This window comes from Crotalus tigris, unplaced genomic scaffold (genome assembly GCF_016545835.1).
Source record: "Crotalus tigris isolate CLP2741 ecotype Arizona unplaced genomic scaffold, ASM1654583v1 scf7180000017658.5313226, whole genome shotgun sequence".
NCBI classification, from domain to species: domain Eukaryota; kingdom Metazoa; phylum Chordata; class Lepidosauria; order Squamata; family Viperidae; genus Crotalus; species Crotalus tigris.
In genome coordinates this window covers 2,692,258-2,710,050 of record NW_024096545.1, presented here as the reverse complement: position 1 = coordinate 2,710,050, position 17,793 = coordinate 2,692,258, and the positions used below count along the sequence as shown (strand labels likewise).

General features: G+C 37.6%; 1 protein-coding gene across 2 annotated transcripts in view; it reads right to left on the bottom strand.

Moving 5' to 3' along the window:
- Window positions 1–10,331: 10,331 nt before the first annotated feature.
- Window positions 10,332–17,793, bottom strand: part of G3BP1 (G3BP stress granule assembly factor 1) — a 32,587-nt gene continuing 25,125 nt past the window's right edge. Inside the window, exons 8-12 of one of the 2 annotated variants that reach the window (XM_039335744.1) lie at window positions 14,871–14,972; window positions 13,715–13,826; window positions 12,934–13,059; window positions 12,702–12,832; window positions 10,332–11,845 (exon numbers count right to left, since the gene is read on the bottom strand). In XM_039335744.1, the coding sequence (XP_039191678.1) occupies window positions 11,639–11,845; window positions 12,702–12,832; window positions 12,934–13,059; window positions 13,715–13,826; window positions 14,871–14,972 (678 nt within the window). In that variant the 3' untranslated portion in view covers window positions 10,332–11,638. The remainder of the gene's footprint in view (window positions 11,846–12,701; window positions 12,833–12,933; window positions 13,060–13,714; window positions 13,827–14,870; window positions 14,973–17,793) is intronic. The other variant, XM_039335745.1, reaches the window with a different exon arrangement.

The following is a 17,793-nucleotide window of genomic DNA, read 5'->3' as shown; positions in this document are numbered from 1 at the left end:
TGCGCAAACGCAATTCTTGCCGCAGTTAATATATGTAAAATCAGATATCTTATTTTCTTATTCAATTTCTTTTTAAATATTCCCAGGAGAAATGTTTCCGGGTTTAATTCGATTTGATATTTTGTTAAGTCTTGTAGCCACCCTTGTATCTTGGTCCAATATTTTTTCACTTCAGGGCACAGCCACCAAGCATGAAAGAAGGTACCTTGATGATGGTTATATTTCCAACATTTTGGGCTTTGATTCGGATACATTTTGGCCAATCTTGCAGGGACTAGGTGCCAACGGTATAGCATTTTATATTGATTTTCCTTATATGCAGCGGATTTTGTTATTTTGTAATTTTTATTCCAAATTCTTTCCCAATCTTCTAATTCTATATTGTGCCCTATATTTTTTGCCCATGCGATCATCGGTTCTTTCACTATCTCCTCTATTCTATCAAATTCTAATAAATAGTTATATATTTTGGATATTAATTTTCCCTCAGGGCCTATCAATAGTTTGTCTAATTGTTTTAGTTCCATGTCAATTCCATACTCTTCCACATATTTCTTATATCTAGATTGCAATTGTAAATATGGCCACCAATCAATAGTTATTCCCTGTTCTTTTAATAACTGACTGTTTTTGAGCTTCCCCTGTTTATCTAAAATTTCTGAGTATCTGGGCATTTTGCTTATATCCAACGTGTTAGGGTGGATCATTGCCTCCATGGTAGATAGCCAGCAAGGAATTTTCCTAGTGTTTTTTCCTTATATCCTCCCAAGTTCGTAACAGTGCATCTCTTATTTTATGTCTATAGAAATATGAGTGTATCCTATTTCCTTTATCCCACATGAAGGCAAGCCACCCCTTCTGTAAATCGTGCGCTTCCAGTATTAAGATTCTTCTTTTCTTTAAGTTAACCCAATCTCTTATCCAGACCAGAGTTGCTGCTTTGTAATAGATTTCTCATGCCAGAAGTCCAAAGCCACCTCTACTTCTGTTGGTGGCTTGGAGAAAGAGTAATTTTATCCTCGCCTTCTTTCCTAACCAAACATATTTTGTAATAATTTTATTAAGTTCTCCAAAAAAATTCTTATCTAATGATATGGGAATTGTCTGAAATAAGTATAATAATTTGGGTAGGATATTCATTTTGATAGTCGCGATCCTACCTAAAAGCGATAGTTATAACCTCCCCCACTTTTCCAAATCCTTCTTTATTTGTTGGACTAATACCATATAATTATCCTCCTTTAAGGACGAACATCTCGCAGTCAACCATATCCCTAAATATTTTTTTTTTTACAATTTGTAAATCCATTTCCTTTTCTAATTCTTTTTTTCTGATTTGTTGTTAAGTTTTTAACTATCATTTTGGTTTTCCTTTTGTTAATTTTAAGTCCAGATATTTTCCCATATTTTTCTATTTCTCGTATTAGAATGGGACCGGATTCCAAAGGTTCTTCAATGATAAATACCATATCGTCCGCGAAGGCCTGTGCTTTGTATTCTTCTTTTTTAATTTTCGTTCCCTTTATTTCTTGGTTTGCTCTAATTCTGATGAATTCTCTAATTCATCTAGATTCTCTTCAGCACAACAGAAAACAAATCCTACAATAAAAGAAAATGCAACGGAAGAGACATTGTTCCTCTCAAGAATTTAACCAACTATTTATGAGACCAAAAACATTTTCTAAGTTTTAAAATATGAATAAGCTCATATGATAGGCCTAGTGCAAAAACAGAATTGAAAACAGTCTGATTCTTCTTCTCATTTCTAAGGCAACAAGATAAGAGTAAACAGGACAATCTGTTTCAGACATTTATAAGTTAATTTTTAATGCTTATGTCATCTTTCTCAGGTTAGGTTTTAAAAATAAAACATGGTGGAATTGCAGCAAGACATGGGGCCAAAGCCATCCTGAGTAGGTAACGATGATCAGAGAAGGAGTCTGCCATAAGTATATGTTACAAGGTATGATTATGTTAGATTGAACATAAATTACATATGCATCACAATATTGCTAGGTAGAAGTAGAACTCTTAATTTTTTTTCATTCTTGCATCCTATCTTGTCTCTTCAGAATTTGAAATGGCATAGAGATTTCCCCCTATTTTATCCCCCCAAATAACTTTTTGCAAATAGGTTGCAAAAAAATGACTATTCCAAAATAAGCTCTATGAATAGTGATCCCAGTTGGCTCTAGTTTGGTTCTCAACACAAGAATTATTACTTTTTAAAGATTTAATTTTACACAAATCACTGCAAATCCCTCACTTCTGAAATCTAAAGAAGTGTTCCCATATCTGAATTCACATTTTGATATTAGGGTGTAATGTAATTGGTAATTGTTTTGTTAATTGCGGAGTCGTGTCCGACCCATCGCGACCCCATGGACAACGTTCCTCCAGGTCTTCCTGTCCTCTACCATCTTCTGGAGTCCATTTAAGATCACACCTACTGCTTCAGTGACTCCATCCAGCCATCTCATTCTCTGTCGTCCCCTTCTTCTATTGCCCTCAATCTTTCCCAGCATTAGGCCCTTCTCCAGTGAGTCCTTCCTTCTCATTAGGTGGCCAAAGTATTTGAGTTTCAACTTCAGGATCTGGCCTTCTAAAGAGCAGTCAATTATGCAAATGATTTTTGTGCAAGATCAGCCTTTCTCCTCTTCCATTTTTAAATACTTCTATTCCTGAAATTCTCAAGCAACATCTGGACATCTAAAGCTGTTAGCTAAAGCTTACTATCACTTAAAGAGAATCCACATGCTGCACTAACCAATGTACTGCTCTTTTCAGATAATTTAGCTAGATTGTGTTGGAAGCAAAAATGTTCACTAACTATAGCGTTCTGTTCTTCTATTCAACGATATCTGATTCTCGAAGTCTGCTTGCACAAGTCCCTGAAGTTTTCCTACCAAGGTTTTTCAGAAATGGTTTGCCATTGCCTTCTTCCATGAGCTGAGAGAAAGTGATTGACCCAAAGTTACATGGTTGGCTTTGTGCCTACAGTGAGAGTAGAACTCAGATCCCTTAGTTTATATCCTTAACCACTACACCAAATTGGCTGTTTACAACATTCATACTGAGGATCAAATCTAGAGCTTTAGAAATATTAGTCTAGACTGAACCACACATTTTCTAATTTGTCCCAGTGCCTGAATCTAAAATGTTGACATTTCCACTTTAATTAATAAGCATAAATGAATGTTTGAGTCAGCAGAAAAATATTCTGCCAAGCTCCATTCCCTCTCACTGATGAGGCTGCAAGTGCTCCTGTTCTTATTCTGTTAATGTTAAGGGCAGTAATTGGCAGATTCTCCTGGCTATTTCTCTTTCCATCACTAGCAATGGAAAAAGCAACCACTGTCCTTAATATATGGTGGGCAGGCTGGGACAATTATGGGAATGGGATGGAAGTTTTAGCCACCATTCAGAAAAATATGGGTTTGGTAGTTTTCTGAAAGATCACTAAACCTACAATGCATAAGATATCTTGAATCCGGAGCAGCAGGAAAAGAAGACAAATATTTTGATTAGGAAGGGGAAAAACTTGCTTTGCTTCATGTACCTTTGGGGGAATTTAACTGTATTGTACAGCAAATTAAGAATAATAGCTATTATTATCTTCAAGCAAAAAGGGATTATATTAAGGAAATTGCAATCAACTGCACATTTGTACAAAGAATTTGTGACTGAAAAACAATAACAAAATCAGCCATGTCTAGTAACAGCAGATATACGTTGATACTTATAAAAGAGGCCTCTTGCCACCTTCCTGGATTGGACCTTCTGAGGGAAGATATATGTCCATTTGTTAAAAAGTTGATCTGATAAATGTAACAGTCAGAATGAAGGAACTGAGCTCTGAAAGACAGATCCGAGGGTACATATTCCTGGAAGGGAGAGCCACATTTTCAATTTTTCGGAGACCACAATTTGATAAGTAATGAATGCTGAGCTTCCCTAAAGTGGCTTCATTTCCCACTTGTGAATGTGGATCTAGCTGGCAAGTCACTTTGGAACTGGAAGTGCAGATAGCCTGGTCTCTGTTCTGCTTCCATGGGACAGTTGTGTATTGGGACTAGCATTCCACAGATATTGGTGAAAAGACAAATCAGAATTGTAGCCAGAACCATGAGGGAGATGGAACCTGTAGGGGCCATGAAGAAGACAACATGTGCTGAGGATATGCCGATACCCAGTCATTTGTAGGAGAAGAACCAGACACCTTCCATTTTTGACAAAGCACTTTAAGCCTGCAACCCTATTTACATTTTCTTGGAAGTAAATCCTGTGGGATTTAATGAGGACCTTTCTAAGGAGACCTGCACACTTTGGAATTATCTTTGGAATGGATTGTGTATAATTTAGGCAAGGTTGATTCAGCATAAGTGAAATCTGAAGGGTTAACTGGAGTGACACCTAGCTTTGTTATCTATGTATATTTCTGGCCTGTGGTACTTCCATGGAATAGAGAGCATTCTATAGGATGACCATTGCATCTTGTAGACTGGACCTATATCCTTCTTATCTCCTATATGTCTTGAGGAGAAATGGTGATTGAGTCCAGGAAGTTGTCACTATAGTACCTTACTTTGGGAAGGGATAATCCCAATCACATTGAAATATATCTTACAGGGTCTTCCCTATTTCTATCTACTTGTGATAACTATGGAGGATGTTTTCAGAGAAGTGGAATATCCAGCGTTCATTCAAACCATGACAGGCACAGGACATAAAAAGCAGTGGTTTCTCTTGTCAACCTTTGTCAGGACTTTGGAAGGAATGTGGCCCTTCAGTTCCTCTTGGCACCATGTGATACCATCAGTCACAATATTCTCATGGACCATCTGTGATGCTGGGGATCCGAACAGTTCCATTTATTCTACTCCTTTCTCAGGGAACAGTTTTCTGTTAGTGATCGTCAGGAAGATGAACTTTATGGTCAGTCCCATATGCAGGGCACAGGGTTTGATCCTGGGCCCTATTTTTTTAACTTTTAGATCAAGCAGTCATCCATCAGTTCATAGCGCAATATACAGATGTTTTGTTTTATGCCACTACCTCAGGTGCCCAAATCAGAAGATTTCCTGCACTTATGGGTTCTATTGGATGGGCAGCTCCTGGCCAGGAAGACCTACTCCTATCTCAAGCAACATTGACAACAGTAACTTGTAACCTTGCCACTACGTGGTCGAAGTATTACAATGTATTCAACATGCTGCATTCCTTTATTCACAGAATAAATTTAGCAATATAGGTAGCCCTTGCCTTAACAACCATTCATTTAGTGACAGTTCAAAGTTAAAATGGCACAAAAAAAACCGTGCCTTATGACCGCTTTTCACTTATGATCATTGCAGCATCCCCATGGTCACACAATCAAAATTTGGGCACTTGACAATTGGCATTTATGACTATAGTTCCCAGGACCATGTCATAACCATTTGTAACCTTCCCAGCCAGCTTCCAACAAGGGTAGTCATATTCGCTTAATGACTGCAGTAATTTGCTTAGCAAATTTTTGTGGCAAAAAAAGGTAAGTTTCACTTAACTGCCTTGCTTAGCAACAGAAATTTTGGGCTCAATTATGGCCTTAGATCGCGGACTACCTGTGCCAGAGATTTTGTGCCTAGCCATTTATCTATGAACCATGGTTTTGTTTTCAAATTATTTCCCTATAAATGAATCCTTTTTCAAAATTAAACAATTTAAACAATCAAAATTATAATGCAATATATTTAAAAATGCCATCTTTGAAGGTAACCCCAAAGGAGCAGTTGATCTAAACTACAAAATATTAGCAAACCATATTCTTCCTGTGAGGTGACAGTAGTAACTCCAATTCCAAAAATGGAAGAGTTGAGGCCTGAAGGCAGATTTTTGGAGCTAGCACTTGTTCTCTGGAGCAGATTCTCAAGAGAGGTTAGACATGTGCTATTGCCAACATCTTTAGAAAATGCTGTAAGTCAAACTTTTCCAAAGAGCATTTGTTAAATGTATTGACATGATCTTGAATGTCTGCTGCATTTATTTTCATTTTTTAAAAATTCTGATTTTTAAATCCTTCTTGATTTTATTACTTACTACTCTTACTATCAATGTCTTGATATTGTTTTCAACTTTTGTGCTATTGTAAACTAGAAAGTTTGAAAATATTTTGATAGTATACTGCTCCCCTTTTCACCTATTTCTTTTTACCTATTTTCCAGTTTTAATTGTGACGGGAAAAAGTGGGGGGGGGGACTTTACTAGCCTTGACATATGCTTGGACTAGGAGAGTGGCTCAGTCTACAGCAGAAGCAAACAATCTTTTCCTGGTCAGAAATCCAACTCAGCTTCCAGACCAGACAGTAAATTTCAGGATACTTCAAGATGTGAAGACAAAGAAGACGGGGCCAAAACTGTTTTATGACTGCATATTTGTAGAGCTGCAAGGACAACCTGGACATCCACGTTCATCCTGTATTTGGGAGCTGTGCACCATAAGCTGTACTGACTCAAATCAGATATTTTGCCATCCAGCTCAGCAGCAGGTGATGGATCGCAAGTACCTTGAAAACTAACAGTGGGAAAGCTGGCCCTATCTATATGCTCATACATAAGCATTGACAGCTTCCAAAGATGTGACTGCTTTTCTTCTTTAAGGAGAAGCGCATCCCTTGTGCTGATGATGCTTTGTAGTCAAATGCTTTCCATTGCCCTGAGGCAAAGATAGCTGACAGAAGTTGATAGAGCCAGTGTTTCTCAACCTTGACAATTTTAAGGCATGTGGACTTCAACTCCCAGAATTCCACAGCCAGAAACACTGTGATAGACGGTGGCTGTATCTTAAACATGAAGACTGACTGTAGTTCTGCTATTACATGAAATGAAAGTTTAAACAGAAGACAATTGAGTCTATAAACAGCATGCCATGCTTCAGAAGACCACCAGCTAACATGGCTACAATTGCATGGCAAATGCTGATTTCCAGTTTTCTCCGAAACCTTATTCTGAAAAATATTAAAAAGTAAACCACAAATCCCAGTCCAATGCTTTCAAACATCCCACCACTCAGATAATGTCACAGCACCAAGTCTTCTGCATTCCTGTAGCCAGAATAAATTGTTATCTACATTTCAACAATCTTAAATTGTTCATTCCGGATTTAAAATATTTTGGAGATGCTGGGCTTATGAAAACAAACACAAGAATGGAACTAAAAGATTAGAGCCATGGAGGTGCAGTGGTTAGAATGCAGCAGTGCAGTGGTTAGAATAAGTCACTGCTCACTACAGGTGTTCTATTGAGTGGATCAAGGCTGACTCAGCCTTCCATCCTTGAGGTTGGTAAAACAAGGACCCAGATTGTTGGCAGCAATATGTAACTTTGTAAACCGTTTGGAGAAGGCTGTAAAGCACTATGAAGCGGTATTAGTGCTATTGCTATTACACCAGGGGGTCAATAACCTCAGGCCAGCGTGAAACCATCCCCTCTTCTCCCCCCAACCAGAAAAATTGGGGACCGCTGGATTACACTGCTAATGACTCATATAAAAAGACAGGTTTTAAGCTGATTTGGGGAGGAAAGTAGTTGTTGGGGAGCATCCAACTCAAATCTTTTAAAACAGCGATAAACAAGATTTAACTTGATAAATCTCCAATTATATCTTGTTAGAAACAGTTCAGGCATAATGCAAGCCAGCGACTGAGAAGGCTGCAGCAGTTTAGTAGAGGATCACTTATGAGCAATGCTGGAATTTGCAGCATAACTAACTGCAGAAGGGGAATACAGGTAATCTTCTACTACAGCCACAATTGGGACCAGAATTTATGTCATTAACAAGGCAGTTAAGTCACAACCAAATTCATGATGTTTTGCCATAGTTAAAGTGAATCACGAGGTTGTTAATTTCCCACATTGATTGTCAGAAGCAAGCTGGAAAAGTCACAAATGGTGATCAGTTGATCCTGGGATATTGCTGCCATCATAAATATATGCTCGTTGCCTGAATGTTGATCGCATGACTGTAGGGATGCTGGGAAAGTGGCTAGCATGAGGACAGGTCAGTCATATTTTTTGAATGGTCACCATATAAATGGTTGTTAAATCAAGGACTATCTCTAACTAGTGGATGTGGTAAACTAGAGTAAAACTAATACAAATTCAAAGAATGGATTATAGAAAGGAATTTCTTCTATACATACTATAAGACCTAGAAATCTGTAAAAATACATGCAAGTCTGAAGAAATATCGCAAGAGATATCATTAATCTCAAAATAATTTAGTACTGGGGATGTAGTTTCTTTCTCCTGACCTAAATACTCAGGATGATCTAAAACGAAATCAGGAAAAGAATCAAAAGAGCATTGCAGAAAGAAGTAACTTCAATTAACTTCACAAAGCACTGGATAAACATCAATGTACAACAAAGGAGTTTCTAAAACTCTTCAGAATAAAGATCATTTAAACTTTAAATTCCTAGTACAATTCTCAGCTACTATTAGATGCAAGTTATTGAACTATTGGAAAGAAAACAAAAATCACATTTCATTTATTTGTCCATAGAAAATTATCATAGCAGTTCACTAAACCACATTTTATTTCAAGAGGAAATTTCTGAAAACTTAGGGTCAGTAAAAAAAGAAATTTAAAGGGAAAGTTGTCAAGTCAAATAGTTCTAGAATCTTTAAAGAATAGTTAACATATAAATGCCTGCAAATGTATTAGTCCATGAAGCTATTAGCAGATAGTAAAAGCCTTCTTCAAAAACTGGAAGGCTTGTTGAAACCACAGAAAGAAATTAAATTTAACCAAATAAATGGAAATTTAGAATGGATGCAAAGTATGCCAAGAACAAGTAATCAGAACTTTAAACACACTGGAAGTCAGTAATCTGGCTAGAATGGTAATTAGAATATTGGATAAAGAATGACTTAATGAGATTGCAGAAAAATATTTTGTCTTCATTACTTACCAGGTAAGGTAGATGACTTTGTCAAAACTTGTTGGTTTCTAGTAAGGGTTTTAGGAACTTCTATAAACAATAAAAAACTGAGATATGGGGCTGGGTTTGGCTTTTTTAGAGAAATGATAAAACAAATCCGAAGGATAATGAAGCAATTAGTTTTGCTATTTTTTTACAAAATGTCTCTGTGATTGTTTGCAAGACAGGAAAGTAGGCAACCTAATTCAAAAGAATTTGAACAGGCATGCCTTTATATTCTGTTCTCAAATGATCTGAAGTTAGGGCTAAGCAATGAGTTTAGGAGTCGACTCCAACTTTAATACATTGGTTGGAAAAATAACCAGCAGTTCCAAGAAGTTATCTCCAAATTTTAAGAATGCATACTAATATTGCCCAAATGTAAGCAAAAACTAATTGTTCACACTTAATACAGCATTAGCTGAGATATATCAATAGTAAACATGTCTTGCGATGGGCAGCACAGTAAAAGGTAAAATAATTTGTGGCTTCAGGGAGAAAGACCAAATTGAACACACTGAACACATCTAGTTCATATAGATTACAATATTATTCAAGAATCAGTAAAGATGCAAAAAGGAGCAAGCAAAATGATCAAGGAAAGCACAAATACCATACAAGGAAATGTTAGAATGTGGAACTACTTGGGTGCAGAAACCAGATTTGTTTAAAATACTTCACTTGTAGAGTCCTTTTCACATGTAATTTGATACAAATATTCACATAACACACAATCATGGATCAGTGGAGAATAAAAGCCATCAATAGCTATTAATCTAAAGGCTTTTCTCTCAATTGTCATAAACCGTATTCTTCTACATGTTATTTGCTAGGGAATACTTAACACTTGTTTATGGCCTTCCCAAATGTTAATTGCTCATTGCAACAGAAGACTGGATAGAAGTTTGTTTTCCTTTATACTGCTGCCATGTCCTTAAATAAAATATCAAATGCAACTTACTTAACTGAAATGGACATTCAAGGAATGTATTTTCAGTCCAGAGCAAAATGCTGTAGCATGATTCGTGATAGCTACTAAATCAGCCTCTTAAGCTTAAATCATAGTTCTCCAAAGCCTCAAATTACAAATCTAAGTTTAAAACTATCAAAAGGTAATTTGTCCCCTTTATCAACTACAGAATACCAATAACTGAATTCGGCTACAGCATGTCAACAGGCGTGTCACCATCTCAATACAAATTGTAATTTTAAAATTTTCTAGTATGGTGGCCTATGAACAATGTTCAGCTGTATTCTAAATTAATATGATTACACCAGCCATACTGCTTTTAAATAGGTACTGCAGTTGGTTTTCTAGAGGCCATGCACAGTGTGATGGTCTTAATATATAGTGGAGAAGACTATCAGGCATTCCCACAGCTGCAATGTTGTTTTATTTTCTTTTATATACATTCAGCAAAGACAGATGTCTCATAGCTTATCCAATGCCATGAATATAATCACAGTGAAAAATGGGTATTATCAGAAATTGGACTTTATCGTTTCCCCCTTATTAGAGCGGCAATTTAAAGCCAATCTAAGTCTTAACACATAGCAACATACTTTGTAAATTGAACATGTGCATATTATAAAGATTTATGATTTCATTTCCCACAGTCATGTAATAGTGGAAGGCACTCACTTCACAGCTAATGACAGTGTCAATACATAGCTGGGCCTCTGAAACTCCTGAAAAGCATTACATAAATATATAAGGCTATTAAAAACAAAACTGTGCAACTATAAAACCATGTGACAGTGAGAAAGAGGTCAAAAATCTCATGAAAGATTTCAACATACTCCAAAACTGAATAAAGCAAATCTATACTTTTTTTTTATTTTTTTAACAATTTGCCAAGACTGGAATGAGAGATAAATAGAAGGCACAACAATTTTGTTTCGGTTTTAATACAAATACAAACTAAACATGAAAAAGTCCCTATTTCAATAAAAAAAATTTTTTTTTACAAGTTCAGGAAGAGTGTTTTAAAGAGTCAAGTTCTAGACATTTAAAACCTATCCCACAATCCTTGTAAGTGGTAAAACAGTAGTGAGAATTCCTTTTCGTGATCGTGTACCAAAAGAAAATATTCTATGAATACCCTTTATTCCACTTTTACAACGCCACAAAAAAAAAAAAAAAAGGGTAACGTCGATTTCCAAACAGCAACATCTCCAGACTGGGAATGAAGAGGTCCTATGACCCCCACCTCCCAAGGGGTGTACAGATTTCCCTGCCCTTGAAATGTTTGTCAGGTGCTAGATTTTCCTATAGGCTCCAGAACACATGCAGGTAAAAAGGGTAATTCCACTGACTAAAGCGCACCTCATGTCAGTAAGGAAAAAAAGAAGAAGAAAAGCGCCACACTTCCATTAGGAAAAAATCACTGGTACCAAAAAAATATATATATATATCCAGTCCATATGTCTGCAGCAAGCGAGCAAGGATTTGGTAATTCTTTCTAAAATCCATCTTTTCCTGAAATATTGTTCCACAAAGCTGGAATCTGGGACAAGGACTAGGAAGAAAAATCACAAAACCAAACACAAACAAAATGAGCCAAAATTGTATCAAACGTAGCAGTCTATAACAGGGTAGGACCACATTCCAAGATACCCAAGGCTGAAATTCACAAATCTGCAGGAAGAAGGGTTTGTCTCCTCTCATCATCCATTAATCACTGGCGTTGCCCGATGCCCCTTCCAGTGCCAAATCCTGGTTTCTGAGACATTCCCCCACGTGGAGGGCCTCGAATCCCACCTCCCAGCCCCCCACGGGTGCCACCAGGCCCACGGGGTCTGTTGTCTCGGCGATCACCCTCCCTGGCTGCTCGTGTTTTTTTCTCTTCAACATTCAAGCGCACTTCTCCTCTGAACATGATTGGCTATAAGAGAAACGAGACAAAAATCAAGAGACCAAAAAAAAAAAAAAAAAAAAAGCCATTCAGAAAAGTGAATAACAGAAGTACAATCCAAGTCTATTCAGAAGCAAGATTCACTAGATTCACCATGATCTCTTTCTGAGGAATACAGGATTGCAACCTAATTCATTTAATCTTCCAAAAGGCTAAAAGATAAGGCTGTGGATCCTACCACCTGTTTCGAAATAGGTATGTGTGTTTCTGTGAATTTAAACCATCCCGTATTCCTTTATTTTTTAACAAGTTGGGATTACTTATGAAGTTCCTGTACAAAGCCTAAGAACACTGGATGCTCCCCTGTCCATCATACTGGTCTCATTTCAACATATAATAGGGTATTGTTTAGGAGATAAGGGCTATTGCATTTCCTATTCTGTCCTTCAGAGCTTCCTGAAAATCCAAGGGAACAATTTCGTATGTGGGGTCCAAGCAATCCACAATTATTCACTAATCTGGCAAACCACCCTCACACATTTACTATTATGGTTTCAAAAAGTACCGAAGAATCCTAATATATAAGATTACACAATAGTGCTTTTAAAAAATCTTTCTGAATAACTAGAGTATGAAATTGATATTTAATAATTATTTTAAATGAATACTGCACATTAATTGCAGTAATAATCTAATTTGTAACTATGTAACACTCTTGTTAATTCCATTTTAACAATCATTTGCCAACATAAAAGCAGAAGCATTCCAGTGATTATTTTTTTGTTTTTAATACAAATATTTTCTGTTTTACTTCAAAGGGATAGATATTTAGCAAAGTTCAACATGGTCATATCACTTAAAGTTTATTAATTTCAATGTAATGTACCCTATTGCCGAGGATCTTCTGAACTGGTTCTGGATCATCAAATACCACAAATCCAAAGTTAGGGAGTTTTCCTCCACTGTTGATACGCAGTTCTACAACGTTTCCATAGCCTGCAAGAGAGTTTCCAAGTTCTTTGATCATACATTAGACTGTTCTGTGAAAATAAGCATGTACTTTTAAACGCCACCAATAGCAAACTCCAACCAATAGAAAAGCAATGTTCACAGCTTACTTTGAAAGAAGTCCTTTAGTTCCGATTTATCAACATCATGAGGAAGGTTCCCAACAAAGAGCTGGTGACTGTCTGGGTACCTCACAATCCGTCTGGTTTCCATGTCACCCTGTTCTCCTTCCCGTACTTAAATAAATGATAATTATGGCGTAAGAATATCATGAGGTTAAAGAAAATGAAACAGAATCTATCTTAACCTTTGTTTATAGTAAAAAAAATGCTAAAGTCATTAATTAGGCAAATGAAATTACAAACAGGATGCAACAATTGATCTAGTTATTCCTATTCAAGAGGCTTCATTATTGACATGTAAGTGGCATCTTACCAAAGCCTTCAAAGTAGAATAAAGTAAAGAGCCGTGGTGGTGCAGTGGTTAGAATGCAGTACCGCAGGCTACTTCTGCTGACTGCCTACTGCCAGCAGTTTGGCAGTTCGATTCTCACCGGCTCAAGGTCGACTCAGCCTTCCATCCTTCCGAGGTTGGTAAAATGAGGACCCAGATTGTTGGGGATGATATGCTGACCCTGTAAACCGCTTAAAGAGGTCTGTAAAGCACTGTGAAGCGGTATATAAGTCTAAGTGCTATTGCTATCCACATAAAATTAATTTGGACTCATTCTTTCCAACTCTTAAGCAATATTTTTGTATTTTTTTAGCCTAAGCACAGGAGTTGGGAAGTTTTAATTATTTTATTTAAATAATGAATTCCCTTTTAAAAACCATACAATATCACCACCATACAATTATTCTGTATGCCAAACACAGAATTTAGTTTTCTTACTTGTCCTAGGGCCTCTTTGTAGTGGGATGTTTGTCCGTTGCTCTCTCACCCTCTGGTCCCGCTGAGGTCTCTGGGGTGGAGTTTGGGATTCGGGCTTAGATTCAGGACGGGGCTGAAAATGTACCAGCACAAAATGAGAGACTACAAAAGACAAGTAAAATTAAATTTATTCTGTCTGCAACCATTAAGAACCTACGGAAAACAGGGAAAACAAGCTTAAAAGATGGAATGGAGAAAATGAAGCCCTTTCTTTCATTTAGCACACTTGAGCATTGAAGCCGGCAGAAGTCATACTGAATTGGAAGCACTGGTGATAAATGCTTCCTTTCCACAGTGTTTTTCATCCATTTCTGGTGATAATAGCAATATATGGTTGCATTTTATCTTTAATGTGGCAATGTCTCTTCAAAATGATGAGGAGAAAACAAGTCCAAATGATATGGCCAGGAGACAATTTTATAGTTAGAAGCAAATCCCTCTAGAGCACGGGTGTCGAACTGCCGGCCCGCGGGCCGGACGCATCACAACAAAACCACACCCACCCTATTGCCGACAATAGGGAAAAAGTTCCAATATGTCGCATGACGTCACGTGACATCGCAAGTTTGACATGTCTGCTCTAAAGCCTAGTGTTTTTAACTAAAAAAATACCCATTCCCATTCTTCTTAATCAAATTTTCTCTTCAGGAATTTTAGAAAGAGGCTACAGTTATTGGGAGTGGGAGAGCCAATAAAATTGATGTGAAACCTATTATTGCTACTTTTTCTTTTAATATTGTGTTTACTTGAAATCCCCAAGTTAAGAACATCCAACTTACAGATAACTTGCGTAGTCTGCCTCTTACTAAAAATGGCAGATGGCACTCTCCTTAAGCCAACGAACTGCTGAAGTTGTGCAATGTTTTCATGAATTGCTGAAGTTGCATATTTTTAATATATAGTCTGTTATCAGTGATTTTCAACATTCATTGAAACAGTGCGCAACTTCAGCAGTTTGCTGGTTTAAGGAAAGAGAGTGCCATTTGCCACCTATGCTGAACACGCCATAAACAACTGACTAATGCTAAAAATTCAAATTAATTCTAAATTCAAGGCATCTATAGATTGTATTAAATCTGTTGATTACTCTTGCATGCATTTGATGGGCGGTTCCTACCTGTGATGTAGGCAATTTAACAACATGGGGTGGTATGCCCGATACTGGAACTGCTCCACTGGGCGGTAAATTCTTACTGGTCACAGATGCCCATGAAGATGTCTGGGAGAAAGAAAAGCTTTATTAACGATAGAAGATACCTATTCTTCAAGGCTGCCCCTTTCAACTTCTAGCTTTTTTTTGCAATTCCACTAGTACAGTCTCATTTATTTACATGATTAAGTATATACTCAATATTTAGTATTTGTCACCATTTAAATTTTTCCTTCAAATTATCTCAGCAGTTAAGAATAAAACTTAAAAAATAATTGGTTCTAAGTACTGGCAATTAACAAGACCAAAGATCATTAATTTTGCCTACTAAAGTTGCCTTTCAATGCTTTGTTACTGCATAGCTCTGGGGTCTTCAAACTTGGCCCTTTTATGACTTGTGGACTTCAACTCCCCGAATTCCCCATCCAGGCACGCTGGCTGAGGAATTCTGGGAGTTGAAGTCCACGTGTCATAAAAGGGCCAAGTCTGAAGACCCCTGGCATAGCTAAACCATAAATCGGAAGATTTATAGACATCTGTTTCTTATATCATACTACATTTCGATGCAAATACTGATGCTTACATCGGAGTTCCTTCCCGCTATGGAGTGCTTTCCATAAGCGGAATGACTAAATCTAACAAAGGCACGATACGTTAAAACAGTTCTCTGTGTTGTATAACCATAATCTCTTAGCTGCAAATAGGACTTAGATAAATCTCATTATCACACTGTAGGTCACAGTAATGAATTGCAAGTGATTGTTTCAAATTTCCTCAACTGCTGGTTGGTTTCCAGAAATATGGTATATTTGTCACTGGGTGTCTATGGAGATATTGTCATTTTGTCGATAAGCTGTAAGTGAAACATCTTATAACTGTATAGCAGGAGTGTCAAACTGCCAGCCCATAGGCCGGACGCGTCACACGGAAGCCACACCCACCCCATTGCCGGCAATGGCAAAACTGTCCCGATACGTTGCACAACATCACGTGAGGTCACGAGTTTGACATGTCTGCTGTATAGGAAAAATGTGAGGATTTTGGTAGTGCTTTCAGTTCACACTCTATTTTAAGGGTATCTATTAGATTGGGTGACACAATAACTTTAAAAACAGATTTAACAGTAATTAATTTAGTGGTGCAATTTTAGGGAACTAAAAGTTCATGGAGAAGGAAATGGCAAACCACTCCAGTATCTTTGCCATGAAAACCCCATGGACAGTACTAAAAGGCAAAAAGATATGACGCTGGAAGATGAGCCCCTCAGGTCGGAAGGTGTCCAATATGCTACTGGGGAAGAGCAGAGGGCTAGTACTAGTAGCGCCAGAAAGAATGAAGCGACTGGGCCAAAGCCGAAAGGACGCTCAGCTGTGGATATATCTGGTGGTGAAAGGAAAGTCCGATGCTGTAAAGATTTTTTCTCCATAGGAACCTGGAATGTAAGATCCATGAATCAAGGCAAGCTAGACGTAGTCAAAAAAGAGATGACAAGACTGAACATCGACATCTTAGGAATCAGTGAACTAAAATGGACAGGAATGGGTGAATTTAACTCAGATGACCATCAGGTATACTACTGTGGGCAAGAATCCCTCAGAAGAAATGGAGTAGCCTTCATAGTCAATAAAAGAATAGGAAAAGCAATACTGGGATACAATCCCCAAAATGACAGAATGATCTCAATTCGAATCCAAGGCAAACCATTCAATATCACAGTAGTCCAAATCTATGCCCCAACCACTGGTGCTGAAGAGGATGAAATTGACCGGTTCTATGAAGCCCTACAGCACCTTATAGAATTAACACCAAAAAATGATGTCCTTATCATCATGGGGGATTGGAATGCTAAGGTAGGAAGCCAAAAGATAACCGGAATAACAGGCAAGTTTGGCCTTGGAGTACAAAATGAAGCAGGGCACAGGCTAATAGAATTTTGTCAAGAGAATACGATGGTCATAACAAACACTCTTTTCCAACAACCCAAGAGACGGCTCTACACATGGACATCACCAGACGGTCAACATAGAAATCAGATTGACTATGTGCTCTGCAGCCAAAGATGGAGAAGCTGTATACAGTCAGTAAAAACAAGACCAGGAGCTGACTGTGGCTCAGATCATGAGCTTCTCGTTGCAAAATTTAGGCTTAAATTGAAAAAAGTAGGGAAAAGCACTAGGCCACTCAGGTATGAACTAAATCATATTCCTGATGAATATACAGTAGAGGTGACAAATAGATTTAAGGAATTAGATCTGATAGACAGAGTGCCTGAAGAACTATGGATGGAAGTTCGCAACATTGTACAAGAGGTAGCAACTAAAACCATCCCAAAGAAAAAGAAATGCAAGAAAGCAAAATGGCTGTCTGAGGAAGCTTTGCAAATAGCTGAGGAAAGAAGGGAAGCGAAAGGCAAGGGAGAAAGAGAAAGATACACCCAATTGAATGCAGAATTCCAGAGAGTAGCTAGAAGAGATAAGAATGCCTTCTTAAATGAACAGTGCAAAGAAATAGAAGAAAACAACAGAATAGGGAGGACCAGAGATCTCTTCAAGAAAATTGGAGATATGAAGGGAACGTTTCATGCAAAGATGGGCATGATAAAGGACCAAAATGGCAGAGACCTAACAGAGGCAGAAGAGATTAAGAAGAGATGGCAAAACTACACAGAAGAACTATACAAGAATGAGCTTAACATCCCAGATAACCACAATGAGATGGTCATTGACCTCGAACCAGACATCCTAGAATGTGAAGTGAAATGGGCCTTAGAAAATCTGAGCAACAACAAAGCTAGTGGAGGTGACAGTATTCCAGCTGAGCTATTCAAAATCTTAAAAGACGATGCAGTAAAAGTGCTACACTCAATTTGCCAGCAAATTTGGAAAACTCA